This window comes from Palaemon carinicauda, chromosome 40 (genome assembly GCF_036898095.1).
Source record: "Palaemon carinicauda isolate YSFRI2023 chromosome 40, ASM3689809v2, whole genome shotgun sequence".
Taxonomy (NCBI): Eukaryota; Metazoa; Arthropoda; class Malacostraca; order Decapoda; family Palaemonidae; genus Palaemon; species Palaemon carinicauda.
The window spans coordinates 66970653-66998075 of NC_090764.1; the positions used below are offsets into that span (position 1 = coordinate 66970653).

General features: G+C 40.6%; 1 protein-coding gene across 2 annotated transcripts in view; it reads left to right on the top strand.

Moving 5' to 3' along the window:
• Positions 1 to 27423, top strand: part of sp3 (spermathreecae) — a 352115-nt gene that overhangs the window by 306681 nt on the left and 18011 nt on the right. For both annotated transcript variants that reach the window (XM_068363846.1, XM_068363847.1), the window contains 5 exons: positions 2547 to 2618; positions 11285 to 11371; positions 11602 to 11756; positions 22970 to 23149; positions 24270 to 24391. In XM_068363846.1, the coding sequence (XP_068219947.1) occupies positions 2547 to 2618; positions 11285 to 11371; positions 11602 to 11756; positions 22970 to 23149; positions 24270 to 24391 (616 nt within the window). The remainder of the gene's footprint in view (positions 1 to 2546; positions 2619 to 11284; positions 11372 to 11601; positions 11757 to 22969; positions 23150 to 24269; positions 24392 to 27423) is intronic.

Below are 27423 nucleotides of genomic sequence, written 5' to 3' on the forward strand. Positions count from 1 at the left end.
TAATGAAAATAACATATTCTATCATTTGATTGACCACTGTCATCAGTTAAAGAGTTTGCTTGTTCATCATTGTTCTTCATAAACAGTTTCTATACTTCCAAAATATTTTTTAAGTGGAAGAGAAACAGGTAACTAGGTAGGTAGTTAGAAGTAAAAGGCAGTTTCTATACCCTCAGAATATTTTCTCTTTTTTGGTGTCAAAAAACTTGATGCTTAAAGAAAAAAAAACTTGGCACAAAAAAGCTCGTCTGCAAAAAAAATAAAACATGTTGCCAAAAAAACTTCGCCAAAAAAAACTTGTTTTTGGTGTAAAAAAACTTGATGCTTAAATGAAAGAAAAACTTAGGCGCAAAAAAGCTTGTCTGCAAAAAAAATAAAAACGTGTTGCCAAAAAAACTGCCAAAAAAACTGCTACCAAATGGAATCATTCTGCCTCCCAGACATCATTTGTATGATTTTATTCTTTTGACACTATTCATCCTATTATCCCATTTCATCAGCTCACCCCTAGTCATCAGTGTCTTGATAGGCATTGTAATTTTTATTGATGTTATCTATTCTTCTCTTGAAATTGTATTTTCTCTTTATTTTAACTTTATTTTTATGTGCCGTGCTTCTTTTTGAATATTTGTAATCCTTTGCTCTGATATATTTCCAGTTTTGCTTCTCCTTTATGATTGTTGCATCTTATAAAAGTTATTTCAGTGAATCTTATACATCATTCATACTATTAGTTGTAGAGTTCTCTTATCTGAGGGTACACTCGGATGCACTATTCTTTCTTATTTCTCTTCCTCTTGTTTTTTGTGAAGTTTTTATATTTTATATATGAAAGATATAATTTAATGCTGTTACTCTTCATGAAAGATTTTGATTGTTCATTACTTCTATTATAGTTTATTTATTTCCTTGTTTCCTTTCCTCACTGGGCTATTTTCCCAGTTGGAGCCCTTGAACTGTTAGCATCTTCCTTTTCCAACTAGTGTTGTAGCTTAGCTTGTAATAATTATAATGATAATAATAATAATAATAATAGTGCTTTAACTATTTGACAACACAGAAATAAGAAATAAACTATTCCACTAGTCTCCCATCTTTACAGGCCACATATTCAGCGTCTCATCTCTTATTGTTTTTGTTGGCTTTATCATTCAGATGAGCTTTTGATTATGCTTGCTTAGAATGCTTTTGGAAAACCCCATCTTGTTTTATTAAAAGCCCATTCTGTTGTTATAGGTATATCTTCCAAGCCTTTTAAGCTTAGAACTTGTGCTCCATGTTCATTTTCTAAATTACAAATGATCTCGGTGATCCATATTCCAAGTATTGCCTGTAGGCATAGGTTTTGTTTCAGTGGTCGATCATTGTTCTTTGTTTAGAAGCCTGAAAATGTGCAATGTGTTCCTATCTTGTATACAGTAATAGAAAGGGAAAAGCTGTTATTTAATAGATTAGAAAGGGGTGATAGTAATGTCATTGCTTTGTAAGAGGGTCAAGGTTCCAGTAGTAGTCTTTCCCTAGGACCACTGGGCTTTAAAATGTCTCTTAAAGAGTGCAGGTTTTGAATTTTAACAGTCAGTAGCTGTAATTTCAAAGAAGGTGTCTCATTAAGACTAATTTCCCTTACCCAGTTTCTTATGGGTTTTTGCAGTTAATATGCCTTTTTCTCCTTTCTTTTTTTATTTGAGTTTACCTTTGACAATGTGTTAGATATGCTAGTACTTCAGGCACAGGTTCTGAGGTCCAAACTAGTATTATGTTTTTCAATTGACTGGCTAGTACAGTGGTAACATGTTCACCTAGCATTCGCATGGCAGCAGATCGATCCCAGGCCAGGACCACGAGTTTAAGCTGTTTATTGAGGAGGCCACTGCTGTGGTTGGACACCTTTACCCTTTAACCTTTTTCTGAACCAGTTCATGATGTACAAGTCTTTTATCCACTGTCATGAATATGTTAGCAGTAGGGGATAGAAAAATAATTCTTCCATTTCCTCTCGATAGTCAGTTCTAGGGGCTCGGGTGATAATTTCTTTTGCAAGGAAAATTTCATCAGTACTGGGAACCCTGGCTTCACCAGTATCTACAGATTTTGTGAATATCTTATATGACTGTTTGAGTAGTTTATTTTATTGTGTTGCCCATATGGCTGTTACTAAGTCGTTAAGAATGTGTTATGTGATGGTGATTGTATTTATTTGAAAAAAAGAAATATTTTGTTGAAGGAGCTTTAACTATATGAGAAGGGATGCTAACAAAGAGACTGGGACCCAAGGTTCCATGTTTGAGGGAGAAATATTTTGTCTTTTTTTATTTTGTTGAATTGATATAGCTAATAAAACTAATAGCTTTATGAAAGACAGTAAGTATTAAAAGTATTGAAATTATTTATAAAAGTGTGTTCTATTCCTATGGTGTTTAAGATGTTGATTATATTAGATGTAAGCCATCAAATTCTGTGAATACTTAGACAGTTATTCACTATATCCTTTTAATCTATTATATTAGGGTAAATTTCAGATTTGCTCAATTTTTTATATATTTCAGAACTGGTGATCCAGACCAAACTGACATGGATATCATTTTAGTCTTGACGAGAGATTCGTATTACGTTGCTCAGTGAGTATTTTATTTTTTATTCAAGTATTATCTTGAGAGTACTTTAATGAGGATTAAGTTATGAATCATACTTTGCTGTGGGATTTCAAATAGAAGAAAGGGATTTTGACGAAGGAAAAATCTATTTCTGGGGAGAGACCTGTGACGCCCCGTGAAAAGGGTCCTTCTTTACACTTTTCTAATATAAATCTTCCAAATATACTAGAGAAAGATAAAAGCATGGAATGCAGAGGTTAAATACACGACACCCACAAGGTGATCGCGCGAGGGTTGTAACCTCTGCATTCCATGCTTTTATCTTTCTCTAGTATATTTGGAAAATTTATATTAGAAAAGTGTAAAGAAGGACCCTTTTCACCGGCCGTCACAGATCGACCCAGAAATACCTTTATAGCGTTTCCTTTACGTCATGTGGTACTAAGAAAGGTTCTTAGATAATATGGCCAACTTAGGTGAAAACAGGTCTCATGCAGCATAGATGTTCAAAAAGATGCAACTAAATGTTGTAAGTATGTACCATGAAGTCCTATAATTTTATGATCTGTTATCTATGTAATTTTAAGTGTAATTGATACCAGTGTTTCATCAGAACTTCACACTTTACTTTATTTCTCTCTTTGAAGTTATTGTTTTAAGTACAGTATATGACACTGTAGCCATCCCTCAATTAAGAAGGTATAATATGCTAAAGCCCCAACACTGTATATAAGACCCGTATTTTGTTGTTCATTCGACAAAAAAGGGATTTTGACGAAGGAAAAATCTATTTCTGGGGAGAGACCTGTGATGCCCGGTGAAAAGGGTCCTTCTGTACACTTTTCTGATATAAACCTTCCAAATATACCAGAGAAAGATAAAAGCATGGAATGCAGAGGTTACTACCCTCGCGTGAGCACCTTGTGGGTATCGTGTATAAAGCAGGGGCGCGTGAAAGCCACTATTCACAGGCTGTCTTCCATTTAGCTAATTCTTTCGTCAAAAGGGATGGGCCGATACAGAGGCACCAGCTACGCTACCAGAACCACGCCACCGACGCCCGACGCGAGCGCCATCTGAACAACATCCTTCTGTATTGAACATGATGGCTTGGAACGGAAAGGGTGGGATCGTACAAAATAACAGGGAAGGGTTTCACCGGGCGTCACAGGTCTCTCCCCAGAAATAGATTTTTCCTTCGTCAAAATCCCTTTTCTGGGTCGACCTGTGACGGCCGGTAAAAATGTACCAGAGAATGCCTTCCAAGCCCAATGATAAATAGTAACCTAATGAAGAGAGAGATAAACACCATGTAAGGAAAATAATATATTATATTAAGGTAAGTAAGCATAAATTATAAACTAGCCAAAGGACATAGTGAGCATAAGGCTAAATAAACATGATAACAAGGAAGCCTCCGAGTATCAGAGCACAATATGCAACAAAACTGACATGGCTAAGAATAATCCAACACTAAAGTTACGGTAAACACAATAATAGTTAATAACCATAGGAACTAAACATGTAATAAACTTAGGGCTAACGAACCACCAAAGAGAGCGGCGTCGTGTTGCGAGTGGCGGGTAGGAGGGAGAAGAGGAGAGATGGATGAAAGGAAGAACAAGAGATCAATGGGGAGAGATGAGGCTCCCAGCTGCAACCGTTGGGTATTTAAGGGCCTGTAAGTTCTTTAGATAGTGGCGTTTGAAAACCATAGGAGATTTCCAACCTGTGTACTTTTTAAGGTCATCAAAATCCATATTTTGGAAATAATTGATGGAGGTAGCTACTGACCGGATATCATGAGCATGGGGAAATGATTCCGGATTAGCTTGTTTAATGAAGTATAGGATTTGTTGCCTGATGCCTTGAATGGAAATAGTACCTCCTTGTTCTCTGATAAACAAGGGGCCAGACGAGCGGGTGGCAGTTCTAGCCAAAAAGGCCCTGAGAGTAGTGACTGGACATAGAGAAGTATCTTGGAGAAGAGGAATAATCTTCCAAGGGGACCATCTATTTTGTGGGTCCTCATTTTTAGCTAGGAAAGCTCTGTCTGGAGAAAGAAGTACTTCACCTGAAGGGGGGAAATCTATGTTTTCTGAGTTTCGTGAGAGAGCTGCTAGTTCTGAGATTCTAGCACCCGAGGCCAAAGCCGTTAGAAATAAAGTCTTCCTAAGAAGAGTGATATAGGAGCAGGATTCGTTGTCCGTGTCTGACGCAAGTTTGAGGACATCGTTCAGAGACCAAGAGACCTTTTGTGGACGAACCGAAGGTCGAAGCCTAGCACATGCTTTTGGAATAGATGAGAAATAGGAATCTGCCAGGTTAATGTTGAACCCAACAAGGAAGACCTTCTTCAAAGCTGACTTGATGGTGGTTATAGTACTAGCTGCTAGGCCTTTGTCAAATATGGACCTAAAGAAGGAGATGGCTAAATTAGGAGTCATAAAAGTATGGTCTGAATTCTTTAAGAAATCTGCTAGTTTCTTACCGGCCGAATCATATTGACGAATTGTAGAGTCCCTTTTGTCTGATTCTATAAAGAGGACATTTTCCGGGTCGATGTTCTCATCTCTACGAGCTGCAAACTTCATGAAGTCCACAAAGTTAGGGTTTTGGCTATCCTTGAGGAATCTGACACAGTCCGAGTTTGGACTACTTGGGTCAGTTTGGGGAATGGGATCCGGAAGGGACGGAGTTTCAACTCGAGGAGGAGAGGAAACCAACTGCTTTTTGGCCAGTGAGGTGCTACTAAAGCCACTGCCCCTTGGAAGGAGCGTAGTTTGTGTAAAATTTCATTAGAAGATTCACTGGAGGGAATAGGTAAATCTTCTTCCAATGGTTCCAATCCAGGGTTAATGCATCCATGGCATAAGCCTGAGGGTCCAGATTTGGGGTCACATAACAGGGAAGTTTGTGATTCAGTTGAGTCGCGAATAGATCTACCTGGAGGCCCGGAATCAGCCTGAGTATCCACCGGAAGGAATTTATGTCTAGGGACCATTCTGATTCCAGTGGTTTCGTCCTGGATAGTGAGTCCGCTATCACATTCTGGACTCCTGCTAGGTGAGTTGCTGACAGGAACCAGTTCTTGTCTGCTGCCAAGGCGAAGATAGTGACCAGGATCTGATTCAGGTTGGGTGAATTGGATCCCCCTCTGTTGAGGCAGTGTACTACTGCTGTGCTGTCTGAGACCACTCTGTGGGTCGATCTCGGAGGAGAGATTCTCTTCAGGGTCAAGAACACTGCCATGGCTTCGAGAACATTGATATGGAACTGTTTCATGGCGGGTGACCAAGAGCCCTGAAACATCTGATGTTGGGAGTAACCCCCCCAGCCACTCAGAGACGTATCTGTATGAAGGGTCACTTGTGGAGGGGGGAATTACAGAGGAACCGATTTGGAGAGGTTCCTCGGTTCGGACCATGGGCGTAGTCTCATTTTTAAGACAGAGGGGATCTTCGAGATCTTGTCTCTTAAAGGTATTGTAGCTCTCTTTCTCCAAACTCGATTGATGTCTTTGAGTTTGGCTTTTAATAGGAGATCTGTTACTGAGGCAAATTGCAGAAGGCCGAGGATTCTTTCTAAAGCTCTTCTGGACACCTGTTTGTGTTTGAGAAAGTTCCTGATCTTGGAAGCTATCTCCCTTACCTTTTTGGGAGGAAGGGAGAGCCTGTGCTTTGAAAGGTCCCACCGGATGCCTAACCATTCAAAGCGGCTTGATGGTTGTAGGCGAGACTTTTGGAGATTGACTTGGAATCCCAATTTGGCGAGAAATTGAATTACCTTCGTCGTAGCTCTGTTGCATTCCCGGTTCGACCGAGCCCAAATGAGCCAATCGTCCAGATAGGCGATGATCTATATCCCTTGGTTCCTGAGTTGCTCGAGCACTGTCTCTCCCAGTTTCGTGAATATCCTGGGACCAATGCTGAGACCGAAGGGCATGACTTTGAACGCAAAGGCTTTCTTGCCTAGACGGAAGCCTAGGTAAGGAGAGAAGTTTCGAGCTACTGGCACATGATAATAGGCGTCGGTAAGATCGATAGAGGTGGTGACGGCCCCACGGGGAAGTAAGGTCCGTACCTGAGAGATAGTCAGCATACGGAACTTGTCGCAGAGAATGTAAGAGTTTAGTTTTGACAAGTCCAGAACTACTCTCAACGCCGACGAGTCTTTCTTTGGAACTGTAAACAGGCGGCCTTGGAATTTCAGTGATCGAACCCGTTTGATTGCTTTCTTCTTGAGTAACTCTGTGGTGTACTCTTTCAGGATGGGAGTGGGTCTCTGGAAGAAGGTCACTGGTGGAGGTGGAGATCCCTGTGACCATTTCCAACCCAACCCTTTGGATATTATGCTGTGAGCCCATGGACTGAAGGTCCAATGGTCTCGAAAGTGATAAAGTCTCCCCCCTACCGGGAACACATCATTGCGAGGGAGTGAATCTAGGTCCCTTCCCTCCCCGAGCACCCCTTGCTCTAGGTCCGCCTCGATGGCGGAACTGTCCTCTACCTCTGTAGCTTCCTCTCTGGTGTCTACGAAAGGAACCGGAGGGTTCGTAGCTAGGGTTGTATGCAGGAGAGGACATCCAAGTGGGGTTGGGTTGTGTACCTGGGGGAGCAGTGAGGTAGACCACCTGTTGAGGGGGAGCCGGTTGCTGAGAAGTCGAAGCAGAGGAAGACTGTGTTGACGTGTGGGGGACTGACGATTGGTGGTAGTGACCCCGGTTCGTCTTGTAAGGGGTAAATCTCTGCTTTTTCTTGAAGAAAGTTTGTTTGTGGGATTCGATCTTCCTTTTGGTCGTGAGGCCCCACCTTACTTGCAAATTTTGGTTTGCCCTCGCAGCGTCCTGAAGAACTTTATTAACTTCATCCTGAGGGAATAGGTTCTTACCCCAGCAGGAGGACGCTATCAGCCTGTTCGGTTCATGTCTGATAGAAGCCTCAGACAGAAAGTATTTCCTGCAGCTAACCCGAGCCGACCAGAAGTCGTGGAGGTCAACTTGGTAGGACAGAAGCAGGTTCCTTGTGAAAACCCTGAACAAAGTTTCCGTCGGGTAAACAGAGGCTAGGGACTCTATGGAGGTGATGGAGTGGAGGGACCTTGCTAACCTATTACGTGCCTCGAACTCGGTCTTGAGAAGACACTAGTAATCTGGGGAGCTTCTCAGAAAAAAGAGTAGAGGCGCAGTCTGGGTCTAGCTTCCCCACCGTGAAGGTAAAAGAAGCGTCATCCCAGGTGGCAGAGGTACTCGGAATGAGCAGTGAAGTGGGGTCCGTCTCTTTGAGAGCCGGCATGGTAGAGCCTCCCTTGACGGCCTGTATTGTCAGCTCTGTCACTTTATCTATGAGTGGTAAGGTAATGGACGATGCCGTTGTAAAAATAGTTTAGGCACCTTTGTATGGGGTGAGCTTGGAGTTAGTACACCCCCATTCTGATAGAGTCCTGGCCCAGACAGCTTGGGCCTGTTCTTTTGGAAATATCACCGTTTCCTTCGGTACCTTGTCCATTCTAACCAAGGCATGCTCCTTTAGGCGGACGAAGCCGTTGAATGGGAATTCTAGCCCCGGGGGGGTAGAATTCTAGGTCCTCTAGAGGGCGGGTGCCTATGCCATCTAGAGTTAGGGCACCATCTAAGTACGGAGCATGCAAGGCAAACCTCCAAGGGTTGTTTTTATCGAAGGGGGGTAACTTCGACGCGTCTGGGGCTGAAGGCGGAGGAATCTGAGTTCCGGAGCGGATCAGATTCGCCACCATATCTTTTAGCTCCGTCATAGCCCCAGAATGTTGCTGAATTTGCTCCTTGACTATATCCCTGATCAGGTCGACGGGGAAGGAGGGTACCTGAGAGCCACCCGCCGACGAAGCCTTGGACTTGGCGGACTTCGACTTCTTAGAAGTCACGGTTTTATGGGAAGCAATAGGAACATCAGAGGCAGTCGAGGGTCCGGGGACCGGTGACGTAGACAATGGCAAAGCTGAAGACTTATAGGTACGTAGTGGCTTCACCTTGGGTCGTACGGGGACGGAGGGATCCCGAGGAGAAGCCGTAGGCTTATCAAAGCCGAGAAAGGAAGAGGTAGAAGAAGGAGTAGGAGATAAAAAGGTTTCCACCAACTCGACACCACTTACCTGCTCGTCCATGGGCTCGATGTCTAGATCCAGATCTGACACGTCCACTGGTAAAAGAGATTCGTCTTCCGTGGGGATGGTCGCTCTGACCGCTTCAATTAAAAGGGCAGCCACCTCCGGAGTGACTGCTGCAGTGGTAGAGCCTGGGAAGAGTTGGGAGGCCATGTCTCCGTCGAGGAGATAGGGTGCGGCAGACGGAGCATTCCTGCCGAAGCCCGACACCCAAGGACGAAGAGCAGCTCTTGCCGACCGAAGAGTTTCATCATCGGCCTGAAAGAGTTGAGGGGATTAGTGATGAAGGAGAAGGATCGTTCTCCGAAATAAGCAATGTATACATAATTAAGGAACAAATTCAATCATCGCCAAAGGATAAAAGGAACAAAACGAAAACCAACTTAAGTCATCGTTCAGGAGTAAGGAGGACAACTCATAACAGAGCGTGCACGATTCCGGGAACCACACCATATATGGGGCTTGTCCCGGCTCCCGAATAAAGGAGATAGCGCAATGCGCATGCGATCGGCAGAGGTCATGTCCAACGGGATCGTTGAAAGAGGCGGGGAAGCCCTTGGCAGCGCAGCGGACCTTCTGTAAAAGAAAGGAGACATAAGTCTGGATGTTCCTTGAGACTCTGGTAAGGGATTAAGATATACTAACAGAGCCTAGATAGAATGAAGTATGTGTGCATAGAATAGTTCAATGACTGAGACCCGGAGCTCCATATTAAAATATTTTAAATATAAAATGTTTTCTGCACCGTAGTGTGCCGGAGCAATCTAAAGTGGGTCCGTATCACTATAAATATTATTAAAATAAGAATAAAATAAATTAATGTAATCTGCGGAACCTCCGACAGGGTCGAGGATTCAGTGACAGGCCCGTAATTAAATAAATTATAAAACACAAGCAGTAGCTAAAAGCTAAGGCTAACATCATTGCTAAGCGTATTGGTGATCTCCGGTGAAGCCGGAGGTCCGCTGAAAGGTCCGGAATAAATAAGTTGTGATTAATAATGGATATTTTGTGTGGATAAGGCCGTGGCCGGAGACTGGGTGCAAGGGACCACCGGGGGGATGAGGCCCTGCCAGAGGGTTGCACTCCAAATGATATATAACTATAATTCCAAGCTCAATGAGTATCCCTCATGGCGGAGTAGAACTCACGGCGGAGTGGATGAATGTTCAGATCCTACTCCCAAGCCGTAACGGGGAGAGGACGGAACTACGAGGGGAACAGGGGGTGTCATAAGGCTGGCCCAAAACAATGAATCACACACGAACAGGACCTATTAATAACGCTAGGTATATTAACAGTAACCACAAAATAAAATAAATCGTAAGATATCATATACCCGTAGAGGGAGAGGGGGGAGGGAGAACCTGTGATCGTATAAAACGGAAAACGGGAAATCCACCTCTCCTACTCGAGGCTAAGAAAGAAAACGAGAGAAAGGGTAACTCGTGACTGAGCGACAGAAAACGAGAACTCCATGCTCTCGCTCTCGTGGTTACACTATAAAGAACCTAATTAAGCACACTATAATATGATATAAGTATAACAATAAAATTGTAACGTCAAATACAAGACTACGAACGAAGAATAACGTCTGCTTTAACAAAATAAAAAAGGATATAGTCCACTGACGAACGCCTCTCAGGGCGGGTACTAAACTATAATAAAGCCAGAACGCTATTCTTGTTCGAGACTGGACTTGCTAGCAAAAAGTACCATAGGAAATAATAATAATAATAATGGTTCAAAAGGCGTAAGTGACTTAACCAAGCACCTAACTGACAGAGTACCAAATGGGCAAGACTAACATGAATTCCCAGCGAGTCAAATCAAAACAACAATGGCTGCCGACACCGCGGAAGGCCAAGCCGGTCGAAATAAAAACAACACAATACTGGGAAGAGTACAACTGCCCTGTACTGCAAAAAGCTGTCAAAACAAACTATGGTACTTAACATTGGTATGGGTGAAGTTGGAGCTTCGGCCATGATGAAATTAATCCACGAAACGTGAAAACTCCGAGAACACAAAAATCTAAGATCAAGCTAGCAAGTCCAAAACAGAAGGATGTTGTTCAGATGGCGCTCGCGTCGGGCGTCGATGGCGTGGTTCTGGTAGCGTAGCTGGTGCCTCTGTATCGGCCCATCCCTTTTGACGAAGGAATTAGCTAAATGGAAGACAGCCTGTGAATAGTGGCTTTCACGTGCCCCTGCTTTATACACGACACCCACAAGGTGCTCGCGCGAGGGTAGTAACCTCTGCATTCCATGCTTTTATCTTTCTCTGGTATATTTGGAAGGTTTATATCAGAAAAGTGTAAAGAAGGACCCTTTTCACCGGCCGTCACAGGTCGACCCAGAAATTGGATTTAGCTGCAGCAAAGGCCATTGATGAAACTATTAGCCCAAGTATATATAAATAAAGGGAAACTCATTTTGTGTTTGTTGTTAATTTACTCATTATAAGTTTATGCTATATTTTTGTGAGGAGTTATGCCAATAATATTTTTGTTTAGTACTTCTGTCTTAATTTTTTTTTTCTATCCTTAGGTATGATGAGGAATTGGACCAAATTCTTCATTATGAGAGAGTGTCTTTAATCGACCTGGAAAAAATTGAAATGGGTCCATACAGTTGGTAAGTTTCTGAAGTACTTTTATAATCCAAGCAAAAGAAATTTCTTATAGTTACATTTTATTCTGAGTTTTGAAGTTTAATTATATGCTTAATTGTTATCTTAGTAACAAATTACTAAGTGAAGACATTACTCCAAGAATCTGTCAGAACCTTTAATGTATGTTAGATCTGTTGTGCTTCTGTAGCAGTATGACAGTCATACGAATACTTCTGACAAAATACTCTTCCAGTCAGGGTGTCTTTAAGCAGTCCAAGGCCCATCAGTGTATTCGTTTTAACTACCTTGTGGAAGGACAGAGTGGTTTCTTACAGATGTTCCGTTCCATGAACATTCGTTTCTTCAATAACATGGCTGTTACCATCAAATCAGAAGAAGAAATGATAGGTTTGTATGCCTTTTTTGTTTTCTTTTACAATAGCATTACTGTACTGTATTATATATTTCAAATTTCTCTTTGAAATAGTTCATTTATTCTATGAAAGACTTGATTTTGACTTTATAACCTTTATTTTCAATTTATAGTAGATTAATTTTGTGTCTTCCAGATTTTGGTTATAAAGTATCTATTTATATATTCATAGTGCTTCTCTCTCAAAGCTTGCTGTAACTCTGAAGTTTACCCCTGAACTAAAAAATATCCCAATTTCTTTCCTTTCAATAGGATTAAGCCTCTAGTAAAGTATTAAGATAATCTGACTGTGAATGCTAATGACATTGGTGTGGGTATGTCGTTGGTCCTTTGTCTTCTCAGTACTGCCGTTGCCTTTGCGTTATATACAAGTCTGTTTTCCCTTCTCCAGATTGTGGATTTTGTGTAATTTAGGTTCTTGAAAATAATGAGGGATATTTCTTCTGAATTTGTTAGTAATTCCTGTGAGAGTTAATCGAGGGAGTTATTGCTGCTAGATCAATGATCATCATCCTCTTTAGGTCTTCGTGCCAAAGTAAGCACTCGTGAGTAATGTCTTCACGCCTATTATAATGGTGTGGCATATCTTATGGTCCTTGTGGAACAGGGAAGACCAATATTAGATTAATCTTTTAAAGTTTCAGTGGTAGTTGAACAGTTGCATCAAGTTTTGGATAACGACGAGCATCGGTCTAATGTAAGTTTGGCCACTACCACTTCTTGAGTCTTCCCTAATACTCCAGCTACTGAAATGAATCCTTTGCCTGGGACAGATGCAAAATATAATGTTAAAAGTAAAAAACACAATTAACCTGTAGTTACCTTTTTAATGGAATCAGCAGACCAGAATGACGAAAATTAGGATGATACGGAAGAAGAGTTCAACTGTGATGAGGTATCTCCTTTTCAATCATTAAGGAAACTTATTTCTGAAGGATAACCAAATGAGTTGCTCGATGTAAATTGTTATACTGCTTTATCTTGTAAGTCATGTCTCGATGTCTCCTCTAAGTTAACTAATACTCCAAAGTTTTCTCAAGTTTTTATAAAACAAATTTGGTAAATTAACATCTCAAGTGTAAAGAATAGCTACTAAATCGGCCTTCCATTTAGTGTTAAAAGCTTTTAATTGCACAAAAACTATCTGTCATCTGCAAAACAAATCAATATCTTAACCATGCTACTGATCAAGATCTAGTTGTCTTGAATCCATTGACGCATTCTGTTGTCGTCCGTTTGTATAACCATAATTGTGCTATAAAGAAAATTTATTCAGCTTTCTAATGCATTTTTCATTTTCATTTTATCTTTATTCCTTTGTTAGGTACACTAAGAAATGTCAGTATAAGTGGGTATAGATATCTTGGATCCATCTGCAGGCTGTTTCGTAAGTTTTCACCAGAATGTTGGCTTCCATCTCAAAATTTCTGAGATTTCTGGGAATCGGGTCTTTTGGACCCATACAATTGGCTATATTTCAATGAAGTTACAAAGGGTTCTAGTTATATAAGTGTTGTTGCTCTGTCTGCTAGAAAGGTTGGAAGTCCCGGTTACTTTTGGGAAGTCTCTTATGATTCTAATTCAGAGGATTCTATATTTGGGAATGATGATAGCTAGTTACTACATTTTGTTTTTTCTGTCGGGTAAAGAGTTAGTTTTTTCTGTCGGGTAAAGAGGCTCAAGTCATCGTAATTTGTTCGAAAAGTTCAGGTGGACGAAATAGCTGTCAGTTAATATGTGGATGAGATTGGTAGGGACAATAGTTCCCTTAGATAAGTTTGCTCGTATGGATTACTTAAAGATGGGAGCCTTTGAATATCATTTCGGTCAGAATTGGAACCGATTATTTTATCAGGACACAATTTGTATTCAAGTGTTGCAGAACCAACTTCAACTGTTGATTAGTGGGCTGATTCTTATTTGTTATCCTAGGTACTGTACCTAGAAGTGAGGTTTCCAGACACCTATTTTTTCATAGATGCTTTGCAGGAAGGAAGAGATACAACTCTTTGATTATCTCCATCTGTCATTGGAGTAGGCAAGGAAAGAGTCAATTCTTCAGATCATTTGCCTGGAACTCTAAGCAGCATACAACACCCTTCGGGAAATAAAGAAATAAACTACTAGAGAAGTAATGAACAATTAATATCAAATATTTTAAGAAGAGTAACAACATTAAAATAGATCTTTATTATATAAACTATAAAAAGAGACTTATTTCTACCTGTTCAACATAAAAACATTCTCTGTAAGTTTGAACTTCTGAAGTTCCACTGATTCAACTACCTGATTAGGAAGTTCATTCCACAACTTGGTCACAGCTAGAATAAAACCTCTAGAGTACTCTATAGTATTGAACATCATGATAGAGTATAAATGAGAATTTTCAATATTAAACTTACCCGATAATCATGTAGCTGTCAACTCCGTTGCCCGACAGAATTCTATGGAGGGATACGCCAGCTATCACAATACTAGAAGGGGGTGTACTCACCAGCGCCACCTGTGGCCAGGTACTATAGTACTTCTTGTTGACACCTCCTCAATTTTTCCTCTGTCGTGCTTCCGGCAAGACGTTCTGGGATACGCTTATGTTCTTGGAGTATTTTCACGATTTTGGTGAAGTATTTCTCTTTGATTTCGGCTGTCGCTTTACTGGAACCTTCTATATTAGCTTAGTTAGCTTTTGGAATTAATTTGAAAATTATGGTGACGAAGAGAGTATGAACTCTCTTTCACCTTTTAATGGCCGACCCTTCCCTTAGACGGAAGTGTTGGTGTCTAAGAGAGTATAGACTCTCTTTCTTAATTTTGCTTAACAAAAGTTATAGATTTATTTTATATCTCTCCGCCTCTTATAGGCCTCTTCGATTAACTTCCTTTTATTATAAACTTATTAAAATTAATTTTTATATTTGTTTATATTCGACCTTCCTAATAGTAGGCGGTCTTTTCTTGGTACCGAAGTTAATTAACATTGAGCCCGTCATTTCGGTTTTACCTGTTAACATATTATGCTATTTCCGCCACAGAGTTTGAAAGAATTTCTTTGATAGTCTCGTACTGTTTTCAAAGTTGAACTAACGTTTTGTTTTGTCTCTGCAGTTGTTGACGTTCAGAACGTTCAACTTGCGCTCTATCGTTACGATAGAGAAAGAATTTTCACGGTTTCACGTTGCAGTAAGAGTAACCGTGTCTAGCGTTTTGTTCATTCTTTCTTAACTTGATGGTTTTAATCCTAATAAAGGAACTTTTCACTTTGGGAAATATTTCAGTTTTTTCCTTTAACAATAATATGTTTTAACGATATATATGATTGGGCTCTTCTCTCAGGTTCTAAGTCAAGAGAGAGAGAGAGAGAGAGAGAGAGATAGAGACGGAGGGAGAAAGAGGAGGATAAACGTTTCATTCAAGCGAGTAACGTTGTTATCGTTTTTGCTCTTCTCCCTAGTCTCTTTAGGGGAAGAAGGTAAACGTTTCTAGAGTGATCTAGTGTTTAGTCTCATTCCAGCCACTGAATTATTTATCTTTCATTAGATTTTTCTGTTACATTGTAATTCTGTTTTCGCAATTACTAACTTTTGAGAAAGGATAGAATTGCGTGTTTCAGGTACAAACCACTTAAAGTTTCGAGTTCAGTGAAATAAGTGCAAACAGAAAATCAAAGTGATAAGTGATTAGCGCAAAGTGTGTCAGTGTTGTGCGTGAGGGTACTTCTGTGCGCGCCAGTCGTCCTCCCAGTCCGGGACCTCTTGCAAGCTCCCAAGCCCAGGGGAGAAGCAATGTCGAAGGGCATAAGGGTTCAGCAGGCCTTGATCGGCGCACAGAAGTATCCTCGGTGGTTGTGGGCGTGTCTTACCGAGACCGTCACTCCCACCCGCAGACGATTGAGCCCTTATTTTGCTCGTCTGCAGAAGAAATTTAGGGGAGAAAACGCTGGTCTCAGGTCTCAAGACCTCTTAAACGTAAAGTCCAGACCTATGCCAGACGTACGAAGTTAGAGTTCAACAACCCGGATGCAGTCATTGGGTTAGCTCTGACTCTCCTCAGTCATCAGTTGAATGCACTCCGCCTAAGAGGAGTAAGGTTCTGCCGCAACAGATCTCTGCTGTTAAGGCTTTACCTCAGCAGACCTTAGTGTCTGCCGACCCCAAGTTGACTCTACTGCAGTCCATGCAGTCACAACTTTCGGTCTTGATGCGTGAGTGTCGGGCTGAGAGTGTTGCGCCTCCGCCTCCGCCTACACTCGCTCCGCCTGCGCTCGCTCCGCCTGATCGCAGTACCACCTGCCAGGCGTACGATGTTGAGCCACGTTCTGAGTTTGCTGTTCCCAGTGGTGTTCAGCCTCCGCCTTCTTTAAGGCAACCTTTACAATGGGATCAGGAGGATTATACCTCTCTTCCTCCGCCTCCACTTGCTGCTCCACCAGTGATGCAACACTCGGTTGAGGTACAACAACCTCTCCCGTCCTTGAGTCAGTCTCCTCAGCTCTCGCTGCAGCGAGCTCAACCCTCCACAAGGCAAGCACCACTACACCTTAGCCTTGCGCCTCAGGAGCCTCAGCTTGCGAGACATTTACCTTGTTCTGCGCAACTCCGCTTCCGCCAACCGCTCAGCAAGCGCAACCCTTGGGTTCAGCCACTCATGCCAGGAGTCAGCCTCCTCCACCCATGCGCCTACCTTCTGCTACTTCCTTTGATCAGCCTTTGCAGACTGAGCCTCAGGTGTTCCCTCAACAGAGTCTTGAAGAGGAAACCACAACTATTGTTGTTCCAGCTCGTTCTGACTCTGCTGTTCAGCATACCTTACCTCCATTTTCAAACCTTATGATAATGGAGGTTATTTGTATTACTTATAAAAATATATTTGTATTCCTTGCAATATATTTTTAACAATATCGCAGAATATGGCAAAAAATATGAATCATAAGTTATGAATGTAAGGTAAATATTATGTTGATATTTAAACCCCATGCAAGCATGCATAAAGCACTCTAGCACTGGTCATGGAATTTCTGAGAAATGTTAAACGCCATGCACACGCTCTGCTTACCTTACAGCATGCTCTACATACAGCATGCTCTGCTTACAGCATGCTCTGCATACTACATGCTCTGCATACAGCATGCTCTGCATTCAGCATGCTCTGCATACAACATGCTCTACATACAGCATGCTCTGCATACAGCATGCTCTGCATACAACATGCTCTGCATACAGCATGCTCTGCATTCAGCATGCTCTGCATACAACATGCTCTGCATACAGCATGCTCTGCATTCAGCATGCTCTGCATACAACATGCTCTACATACAGCATGCTCTGCATACAGCATACTCTGCATACAACATGCTCTGCATACCTTACCGCATGCTTCTCAGTCACACATCTTTGGTTGTTGCCAACTCACTAGACTGTCAAGCAGTTTCATAACGTTGCCTTCTAGTCTGCTGCTTTTGCACCAGTGAACCCTCACTGAGAGAACTTAGCTTTTCTAGGATATGGTCCCTGTAGATGAGAAAGTTCTTTTCTCCCTCCTTCTGATATTCCCTTGAGGACTCTGTCATTTGGAGGGAGCCTTTAGCTGCATAGCCTCTTATGGACTTTTATTTAAGCATAACATGCTTCCAGGGAAGGTAATGGTTCCACTTCAGTCGCTAATCCCGTCTGTTACCACACCTGCTCCCATAGACCTTGAGCTGTGTTGCAAGACATGCAGTCCAAGCTTAGTCCTTGTTAGAGGATTTTTTGTTTACGGAGTCAATGTGTCACGGGGAAGACGTTCAACAACCAACAGAAGTGACTTGTTGTGACGCAGTGCGGCAACCTCAGCAACCCGATAAGGAGTTGTCTGTACGAACCAGACAGTCTAGACAGATTCGGGTTGTCACTGTACTTCCTCGCTTGCCCATGATTGACAGTTCACAGACTGTGCAGCAGTACCATGATCTTGTGTCCGGCTCCGTCAGACGACTGGCTTTTAAGAGCTCCCACAAGTCGTCGCTGTCTGGAGATTTTCAAATGGACTATGGATCTGACCAAGGAACTGGGCCTCCTGGTCAATTTTGAGGAGTCTCAGCTCGTCCCATCCCAGACCATTGTCTCCTTGGGTATGGATCTTCAGAGTCGAGCTTTTCGGACTTTTCCGTCGGCCCCAAGGATCTTCCAAGCCCTAGAATGCATCCAGAGCATGCTGAGAAGGAACCGATGCTCAGTCAGGTAGTGGATGAGTCTAACAGGGACACTTTCATCGCTGGCCCTGTTCATCGTGTTAGGGAGACTCCACCTCCCCCCCCTTCAGTATCATCTAGTTGCTCACTGGATAAAGGACATGACGCTAGAGACGGTCTCAGTTCCTGTTTCCGAAGAGAGGAGGTCTTCTCTCGCGTGGTGTAAGAACAGCTTTCTTCTCAAGGAAGTCTATTTGGCTGTTCAGAAACACGACCGCCGTCTCCTCTCGGACGCATCAGACACGGGCTGGGGTGCGACTTTGGACGGACAAGAATGCTCGGGAACATGGAATCAGGAGCAAAGGACACTTCACATCAATTGCAAGGAGTTGTTGGCGGTTATTCTGGCCTTGATAAACTTCAAGTCCCTCCAGCTTAACAAAGTGGTGGAGGTGGACTCTGACAACACCACAGCCCTGGCTTACATCTTCAAGCAGGGAGGGACTCTTTCGTGGAAGTTGTTCTAGATCGCAAGGGACCTACTCATCTGGTCTAAAGATCGAAAGCTAACTGGTAACGAGGTTCATTCAGGGCGGTATGAATGTCATGGCAGATCACCTCAGACGGAAGGGTCAGGTCATCCCCACAGAGTGGACCCTTCTCAAGAATATTTGCAGCAGACTTTGGGCCCTGTGGGGTCAGCCAACCATAGATCTGTTCACTACCTCGATAACCTAGAGACTCCTGTTGTATTGTTCTCCGATTCCAGACCCAGCAGCAGTTCACGTGGATGCTTTTCTGCTGGATTGGTTCCATCTCGACCTGTATGCATTCCCGCCGTTCAAGATTGTCAACAGGGTACTTCAGAAGTTCGCCTCTCACAAAGGGACACGGCTGACGTTGGTTGGCTCCGCTCTGGCCCGCGAGAGAATGGTTCTTAGAGGTACTGCAATGGCTGGTCAACATTCCCAGGACTCTTCCTCTAGGAGTGAACCTTCTAAGTCTACCTCACGTAAAGAAGGTACACCCAATCCTCCACGCTCTTCGTCTGACTGCCTTCAGACTTTCGAAAGACTCTCAAGAGCTAGGGGCTTTTCGAAGGAGGCAGCCAGAGCGATTGCCAAAGCAAGGAGAACATCCACTCTCAGAATCTATCAGTCTCAAGGGGAAGTCTTCCGTAGCTGGTACAAGACCAATGCAGTTTCCTCAACCAGTACCACTGTAACCCAGATTGCTGACTTCCTGTTATATCTAAGGAAAGTAAGATCCCTTTCAGCTCCTACGATCAAGGGTTACAGAAGTATGTTGGCAGCGGTTTTCCGCCACAGAGGCTTGGATCTTTCCACCAACAAAGATCTACAGGACCTCCCTAGGTCTTTTGAGACCTCAAAGGAACGTCGGTTGTCCACTCCAGGCTGGAATCTAGACGTGGTCCTAAGGTTCCTTATGTCATCAAGATTTGAACCTCTCCAATCAGCCTCTTTTTAGGACCTCACATTAAAAACTCTTTTCCTCGTGTGCTTGACAACAGCTAAAAGAGTAAGTGAGATCCACTCCTTCAGCAGGATCATTGTTTTCACATCTGAAACGGCTACATGTTCCTTGCAGCTCGGTTTTTGCTAAACGAGCTTCCTTCACGTCCTTGGCCTAAGTCGTTCGAGATCCCAAGCCTGTCCAACTTGGTGGGGAATGATCTGAAGAGAGTACTTTGCCCAGTTAGAGCTCTTAGGTACTATCTAAAAAGGTCTTAACCTTTACAAGGACAATCAGAAGCCTTATAGTGTGCTATCAAGAAACCTTCTTTTCCAAGTTCTAAGAACTCAGTTTCTTACTATTCAGGCTTCTGATTAGAGAAACACATTCTCATCTGAAGGAAGAAGACCTTGCTTTGCTGAAGGTAAGGACACATGAAGTGGGAGCTGTGGCTACTTCAGTGGCCTTCAAACAGAGCCATTCTCTGCAGAGTGTTATGGATGCAACCTATTGGAGAAGCAAGTCAGTGTTCGCATCATTCTATCTCAAAGATGTCCAGTCTCTTTACGAGTACTGCTACACCCTGGGACCATTCGTAACAACGAATGCAGTAGTAGGCGAGGGCTCAGCCACTACATTCCCATAATCCCATAACCTTTTAACCTTTCTCTTGAATACTTTTTATGGGTTGTACGGTCGGCTAAGAAGCCTTCCACATCCTTGTTGATTTGGCGGGTGGTCAATTCTTTCTTGAGAAGCGCCGAGGTTAAAGGTTGTGATGAGGTCCTTTAGTATGGGTTGCAGCCCTGTATACTTTAGCACCTTTGAGTTGATTCAGCCTCCCAAGAGGAACGCTGCGCTCAGTAAGGAAGACGATCTTATTAAAGGCAGAGTAACGGTTCAAGTCGACTTCCTTACCAGGTACTTATTATTTCATTGTTATTGTGGATAACTGATTATATGAAATACGGGATACTTAGCTATCCTTTAGTCTTGTACACTGGTTTTTCACCCACCCCCCTGGGTGTGAATCAGCTACATGATTATCGGGTAAGTTTAATATTGAAAAATGTTATTTTTATTAGTAAAATAAATTTTTGAATATACTTACCCGATAATCATGATTTAATCGACCCTCCCTTCCTCCCCATAGAGAACCAGTGGACCGAGGAAAAATTGAGGAGGTGTCAACAAGAAGTACTATAGTACCTGGCCACAGGTGGCGCTGGTGAGTACACCCCCTTCTAGTATTGTGATAGCTGGCGTATCCCTCCATAGAATTCTGTCGGGCAACGGAGTTGACAGCTACATGATTATCGGGTAAGTATATTCAAAAATTTATTTTACTAATAAAAATAACATTTTTCTTTTAGTTTGGTAAATTAAATTGGGTTATAGTAGTAGTTTTTTCTCTTGAAAATACATGGTTTTAGATATATGAAAATGCATAGTTTGATAGATTGGTTGTATTTTTAACACAATCTGGAAGCTTGCTTTATAACAGAATTTGTTCGAGCACCAGATACGTTGATTATTTCAAGACTTTATATTTCATTTCTCTTTCCTTCACTGACCCATCTCTATTAGGGTGTGGGAGGCACCACTATGAAGATCAGGAGAGTTTCATAGAAATAAATGGAATTTTTAATAAGAAGATATATTATTTTTGTACTTGCCTGATGTTTGCATACATCCCCCTCTGTCCCACTGACTAGTGATGCCAAAAGGTTGGTAATTTAGTTTTGACTTCATGAGAGACAAGACTAAGGATCTATGGCCTATCCAAGTTGCAATAATTGTCATTAACTGCCAGGATGTCTTAATACTTTATTAGAGGTCTAAGCCTATTGGAAAGAAAGAAAGAAAGATTTTTGTTTTATTTATGGATAAACGTCTGTATTAAACACGTAATACCCATTCTATTTCTTGTACTGGTGGTTAGTGGGTAAAACTGATATATTGAGAGGTAAGGCTGTTTTGATTTTGATTCCATATGGGAGTGAGCAAGCTTATGTTGAGAACCAGAATATGATGCCAAATATGTTATTCCTTTTGCTACTAGACCATTTTCATTTATCTTTATTTTACAGTAGTTAAATACCCTTTAAAGTTATAATGCATTCAGATATCTATGATTATAGTATTAGTAATGTTAAGGTGTCATTGTTAGTGTTAGTCTTCTTTGACAAACCTATTCTGTATGTGTTGCCCTTTTTCCCATTCATAGCCTCTGTACCATGGCCTTCCACTGTCTTTGATTAGAGTTTTCTTGCTTGAGGGTACACTTGGGCACACTATTCTATCTTATTTCTATTTCTCTTGTTTTTTTAAGTTTTTATAGTTTTATATATGAAAAATCTAATTTAATGTTGTTACTGTTCTTAAAATATTTTATTTTGATTCTTTATAACTTTTATTGTAGTTTGTTTATTTCCTTGGTTCTTTTCCTCACTGAGCTATTTTTCCCTGTTGGAGCCCTTGGGCTTATAACATCTTGCTTTTCCAACTAGGGTTATAGCTTATCTTGTAATAATAGTATAATGATAATAATAATAATTGATGCCCCCTCTCCAGTGCCTTCTATCAAAGGTATCCTCTTTCACCAAACCTCATCTCTCCATATCATCCTTCACCTTATCTCGCCATCGAATTCTATGCCTCCCTTTTGATATGATCCCCCTAACAGGTTCCTCTCAAGCCCTCCCCATCATCCATCCTCAACACTTGCCCTCAAAATCTCAGTCTTGACACTTATCACCTCTGTATTCTTTACTATGCCTGTCGTTCTTCGCATTTCTTCATTTTCCAATCTTTCAAGCAGTGTTATTCCCATAATCCCCTCATCATTCTCATCTCTGTTCATCTTAAAGAGCCCATTTTTCTTATCCATAAATTAATACTGGCCTTATTACTGTACTACAGATTATCACTTTTAAATTCTAAGGAAGTAATGCATCAAATTGAATGAGAAATACTCGTTCCACCATAACCTCTTTGGTGGTTTTTAATTGAATATCACCTTGATCTCTCTGCTTCAATTAGAATCAAGGGATCTTTGCAAAGTAATAGACCTGTATGTATGTACGACAAAAATCTGTTATTCTCACTAACAGTTTCCACAAATTTAGGAATTTGTCCGTAGTCATATTTAGACATGAGATGAAGTAATCTTGATGGAGGTGATATAAAGTAAAGTTAGTATTAGATATTTATATATCTTCTTTTGGTTTGAAACAAATGGACAGTAACTGAGCAAGGGTATTTAGCTAAATCAGAAGAGAAAACTTTAAATACATATGTATTTTACACATTGATTATTAGAATATTTGCTGCAAGTTAAGATTTTTTTCATATTTTCATTAAGGTCTGGCAGTTATGGAGTGTCAAAACCCCATTTTGATGATTGTTCTCCCCTTAGTTTAAGTTTTTTTATATTTTTGTTAATCTATTTAAATTAGGAGCTACCATTTTATATAGTAATTGAAGTGTGTTCTCTGTATTTCAGCAACTCCTTTACACTGACATTGTATGCATTTCTATCTTCAGAGTCTGTGAAGGCTATTGCCGAAACTTTTGAAGTGGCAGTTCAGATGATTGGTTGCGAAGTCCATCTTATAACAGGGAAACTTGAAAAGAAGAGAAGTCGAGGTCGCAGTCAACTTGCCAACTTTCTCAATCCCCTCTCATCACTTACAAAGAGCTCTCCTGACACACTCAAAAGTGCTGGTAAAATCTATTCAATATTGTGTTCTTTTTAAAAGTTTAATTAATTTTGTTAAATGCAGATCTCTGTGGGATGATAAACCAAAAGCCTTACCCAGTTTTTTAATCTAACAAGGAAAATGATGGCACTGGAAGAAGGCTTGTAGTCATAAAAAGATAAATTCAGAAACACCAAAGCTAGTAGTATTGTAAATAAAAAAAATAAAAAAATTATGAGCTACCTATTCTGGGGAACACTAATTCCAGACTGAGTATGGAATAGATACCTGACAGTATTAATGAAAAAAGGATTGATTACATATATTGTTTAATGAAACTATGTATTGAGATTGGAGGCATATAATAAAGCACCTTGGCTATAAGAGCAGAATTTCGAACAGGGACAGGTAATGCTGATGGTATTTATTTTATTCTTCATTGAAGGTAGAAGTTTATTGTAGGTGGCACACTTAAAACTTGTAAGAGCAGTTATCCGTTTTAATGTGATATCATCATGACAGATTTTAGGTAACCTGATAATATAAATTTCTATTACTATTTCTTAAATACTTGGAATTTTAGAAAAATACGGAATCTCCAGACAAGTAATCAAGATTAGCGTTCATAAGTGAAGGAAGAGTATTTTAAGATTAAATGAGTACAAGAATTATGGTGAGTTATATTAGAGCCAAAGATCTGACTATGACAAAAATGAGAGGCAGAAAGTCATTGGTAAAAGGAAGTACAGATATAGGAGGAAGAACAGAACCCTGAGAGGACTATTGTATCCCTTTAATTAAATAGTTGGTGTCAGCTAGTAGGTCCAGTTCAACAAATTACCTACAGTTTGTTTTGTGCATCATGTGGCTTTCCAAAGAGGGGGAGAATGACTTGGAGGAGTGATTTATTTATTTTAAATTTTAATTTGTTCTAAAGTTGTAAATCTTGTACTTTTGGATTGATAGCTTACTATTCAAATAATAAATTATATTATAGAAATATATTTTTTTCCCTGAGTTCATTGTAAAATAGATGTCTCCTTGTTATTTGGTAATCATTGGCAGACAGAAATAGTGTGAATTTCATATATTATTAATAGCTAAACATTTTATTTCTATTAAAATGATGTCCTTGACGTTTTCAGGAACTCGAGCTTTCAGCAATGTAACCTCTGGTCTGGCAAAGCTAAATCCAATGTCCAGCCTACGCTTCAAACGTCCCACCACTGTACAGAATCACCAAAAAATTTCACAGTTTTACCTTCAGGTAAGTTATCATATGAAAGGACTCCTTATTTTTTATTTTATTATAAAAAAACTTATACTGTATCTGTGCCCCTGGCTATAGCAAACTTGGATATAAAATTTAAATAAATGTTTAAGGGACATATTGAAGTAATTGCTGCACCTAATGTATGATCTATTTGACTTTTTTCCACCCTCACTTATGACATAGCATTAATGACCTATGTAATCATATTGCCAGTAACCCCAAATGAATTACTTGCTAAATAAAATGAATAATACACAAACTTGAGGGGCACTCAGTAGAGCGCAGACCTCTGCCACAGCAGCTTATTTCTCGACTTTTTGCTTGACCTTGACCTTAACATGTATTAATTTCCGTGGATTCTCATGCGCTCAAATGTGAACCAAGTTTGAAGTCTCTGTGCGTATAATGTCCAAACTTATGGCTGATTACGTAATATGAACGTTTTGCTCGTCTGTGACCTTGACCTTTGACCTTCCAAAATTTAATCAGTTCCAGCTCTTTACATAACAGTTTAAAATCCCTGCAAGTTTCATTACTTTATGAATAAATTTGTGGCCGTATAGTTGATGACTGGAATTTGACCTTTTGATTGACCTTGACCGTCAACCTTAATATGTATTAATTGGTGTGGATTTTCATACACTCAAATATGAACCAACAATAATGTCCAAACTTGTGGCTGATTATGTGAATTGGACATTTTGCTTGACCGTGACCTTGACCTTTGACCTAAACTTTCCAAAATTTAATTATTTCCAGCTTTTTACATATGTTATTCCTGTAAGTTTCATTACTCTACAATTGAAATTGTGGCCGTAAAGCAGTTCACAAACACATACAAACACAAACAGGTGGTAAAACATAACCTCCTTCCAACTTCATTGGCAGAGGTAATAAAAAATAAGTACACAGTCTTTGCTTTAAAGATCAGTAAGAGTCTAAAGCATCAGGTTTTATAGTGTAAAGAAATATGTAGTGATTGAATGAAGTATTGAATACAGTACTGTGGTTACATTACCCTCTATGCAGTTTATGAACTATGTCCATCCTGTATTGTGTGTGCTAGTTCAGAACCTCAGTTTTCATATTACTATTATTAGCCAAGTTACAACCCTAGTTGGAAAAGCAGGAAGCTACAAGCTCAAGGGCTCCAACAGGGAAAGCTACCCATTGCAGAAAGAAAATAGATATATGACAAATGACCTACAATGAGAGTGAAATTATAGAATTTAATCAGTTAAGATCAGGAACAACGATTGAATAGATCTGTCATATATAGATATAAAATGAGACTTGTGTCAACGTGCTTAATAGGAAAGAATTTGTAGCAAGTTTGCACTTCATGTTCTTGTGCAAAGTTGAAAGTTTTTGTATACAAAGTTAGATTATGTTAATATGCTAATGTAAAGGTAGCATTTAAAGTCTTCTTTGACGATGAATGGTTTTCTTCCTAGTATCTTTACTTCGTTACTCTTAGTCGAAGAATATTCTATAATAATATGTACAGTATTATTATTATCAATATTACTAGCGAAGATACAACCCTAGTTGGAAAAGCAGGAGGCTATAAAGCCCAGGGGCTCCAACAAGGAAAAATAGCCCAATGAAGAAAGAAAATAAGGAAATAAATAAACTACAAGAGAAGTAATTAAAACAAAATATTTCAAGAACAGTAACAAAATTAAATTAAATCTTTCATATATAAACTATAAAAACTTAAAAAAAAAAAACAAGAGGAAAAGAAATAACATAGAATAGTGTGCCTGAGTGTACATGACAGTGAAAGACCATGGTACAGAGGCTATGGCACTACAAATTGTTATGATAGATTCTTTAATGAATTCATGTAGATCTTTTGACATGTAGCATGAAAAGATGATTAGATTTATGGTTTTAACTTCAAATAATGATTTATCTATTTATGATCACTGTGAGCTTCCTCTTGGCCTACTAGTACCGAATGCCTCTTTTTAAAAAAATATATCCAAAGAAGCTTGTTTCTGTCTGCTTCTTGAAATGTTCCTGAAATTACTTAGGCAAACATCATTTGAATATTCAAGCGCACGACTTGTGACAATTTTTTCTGGGAGTCTTTTCGACAAAAGCCGCCCATTTATGGTAGCAAGATAGAGCCTCCTTAATTATTGCTGTGGTTATAGGGTCATCCTCCTTTCTTTGCTTCCAGAGAACTGTTAGAACTTTGTGCAGTTGCATGGCCTCCAACTCCTTCAGGTCGTCCATTGCAAGTTCCTTTAGGTACTCCTTGATCAGCTCATTAATGTCAGCCTCATCAACTTCCATACCCATGGACGTCCCGAGTCTAATGATCTCGGCAACCTCAGATTGAACAACAGGTTCAGGATTATCAAATTTTTTGTCATTGGCTTGAGCTTCAGCTTGGCCTACGTAGAAGCTCTTTATATCTCATGCGGATATGGCATCAAGCCATAGCTTCTTTCATGCAGAGTTGAAGTTGCGCATCGAAACCTCCTGCCAAGCTGTATTGATGATTTTAGGTCATATCACATCAATAAAAATGCTCCTTCCAAAATTCACGAAGGGTGACGTTTGTGCTCTCAATGATTTCGAAACATCTCTTTAATGTTTAAGGATTTAAAGGATGGTCTTGAATGGCAGAGGCAAGGAACAGTGACATTGCCCTATTGTGCAGGACAATGCCATAGACACTGACCATATATACATATGATCAGTGCCCAAGCCCCCTCTCCACACAAGCTAGGACCAAGGAGGGCCAGGCAATGGCTGCTGATGATTCAGCAGATAAACCTTTAGGCTCCCCCAAACCCCCCATCTTTAGTTCACAAGGATGGTGAGGTTACAGCGACCAAAGAAACTAACGAGTTTGAGCAGGACTCAAACCCCAGTCTGGCGTTCACCAGTCAGGGACGTTACCACAACAGCCATTACAACCCTAAAGAAATATTTCATGTAAGAGTTCCTTAAAGTTGGAAATCACTTGCTTGTCCATGGGCGGGGGAGAGGAGTGGTGTTAGGCGGAAGATAGA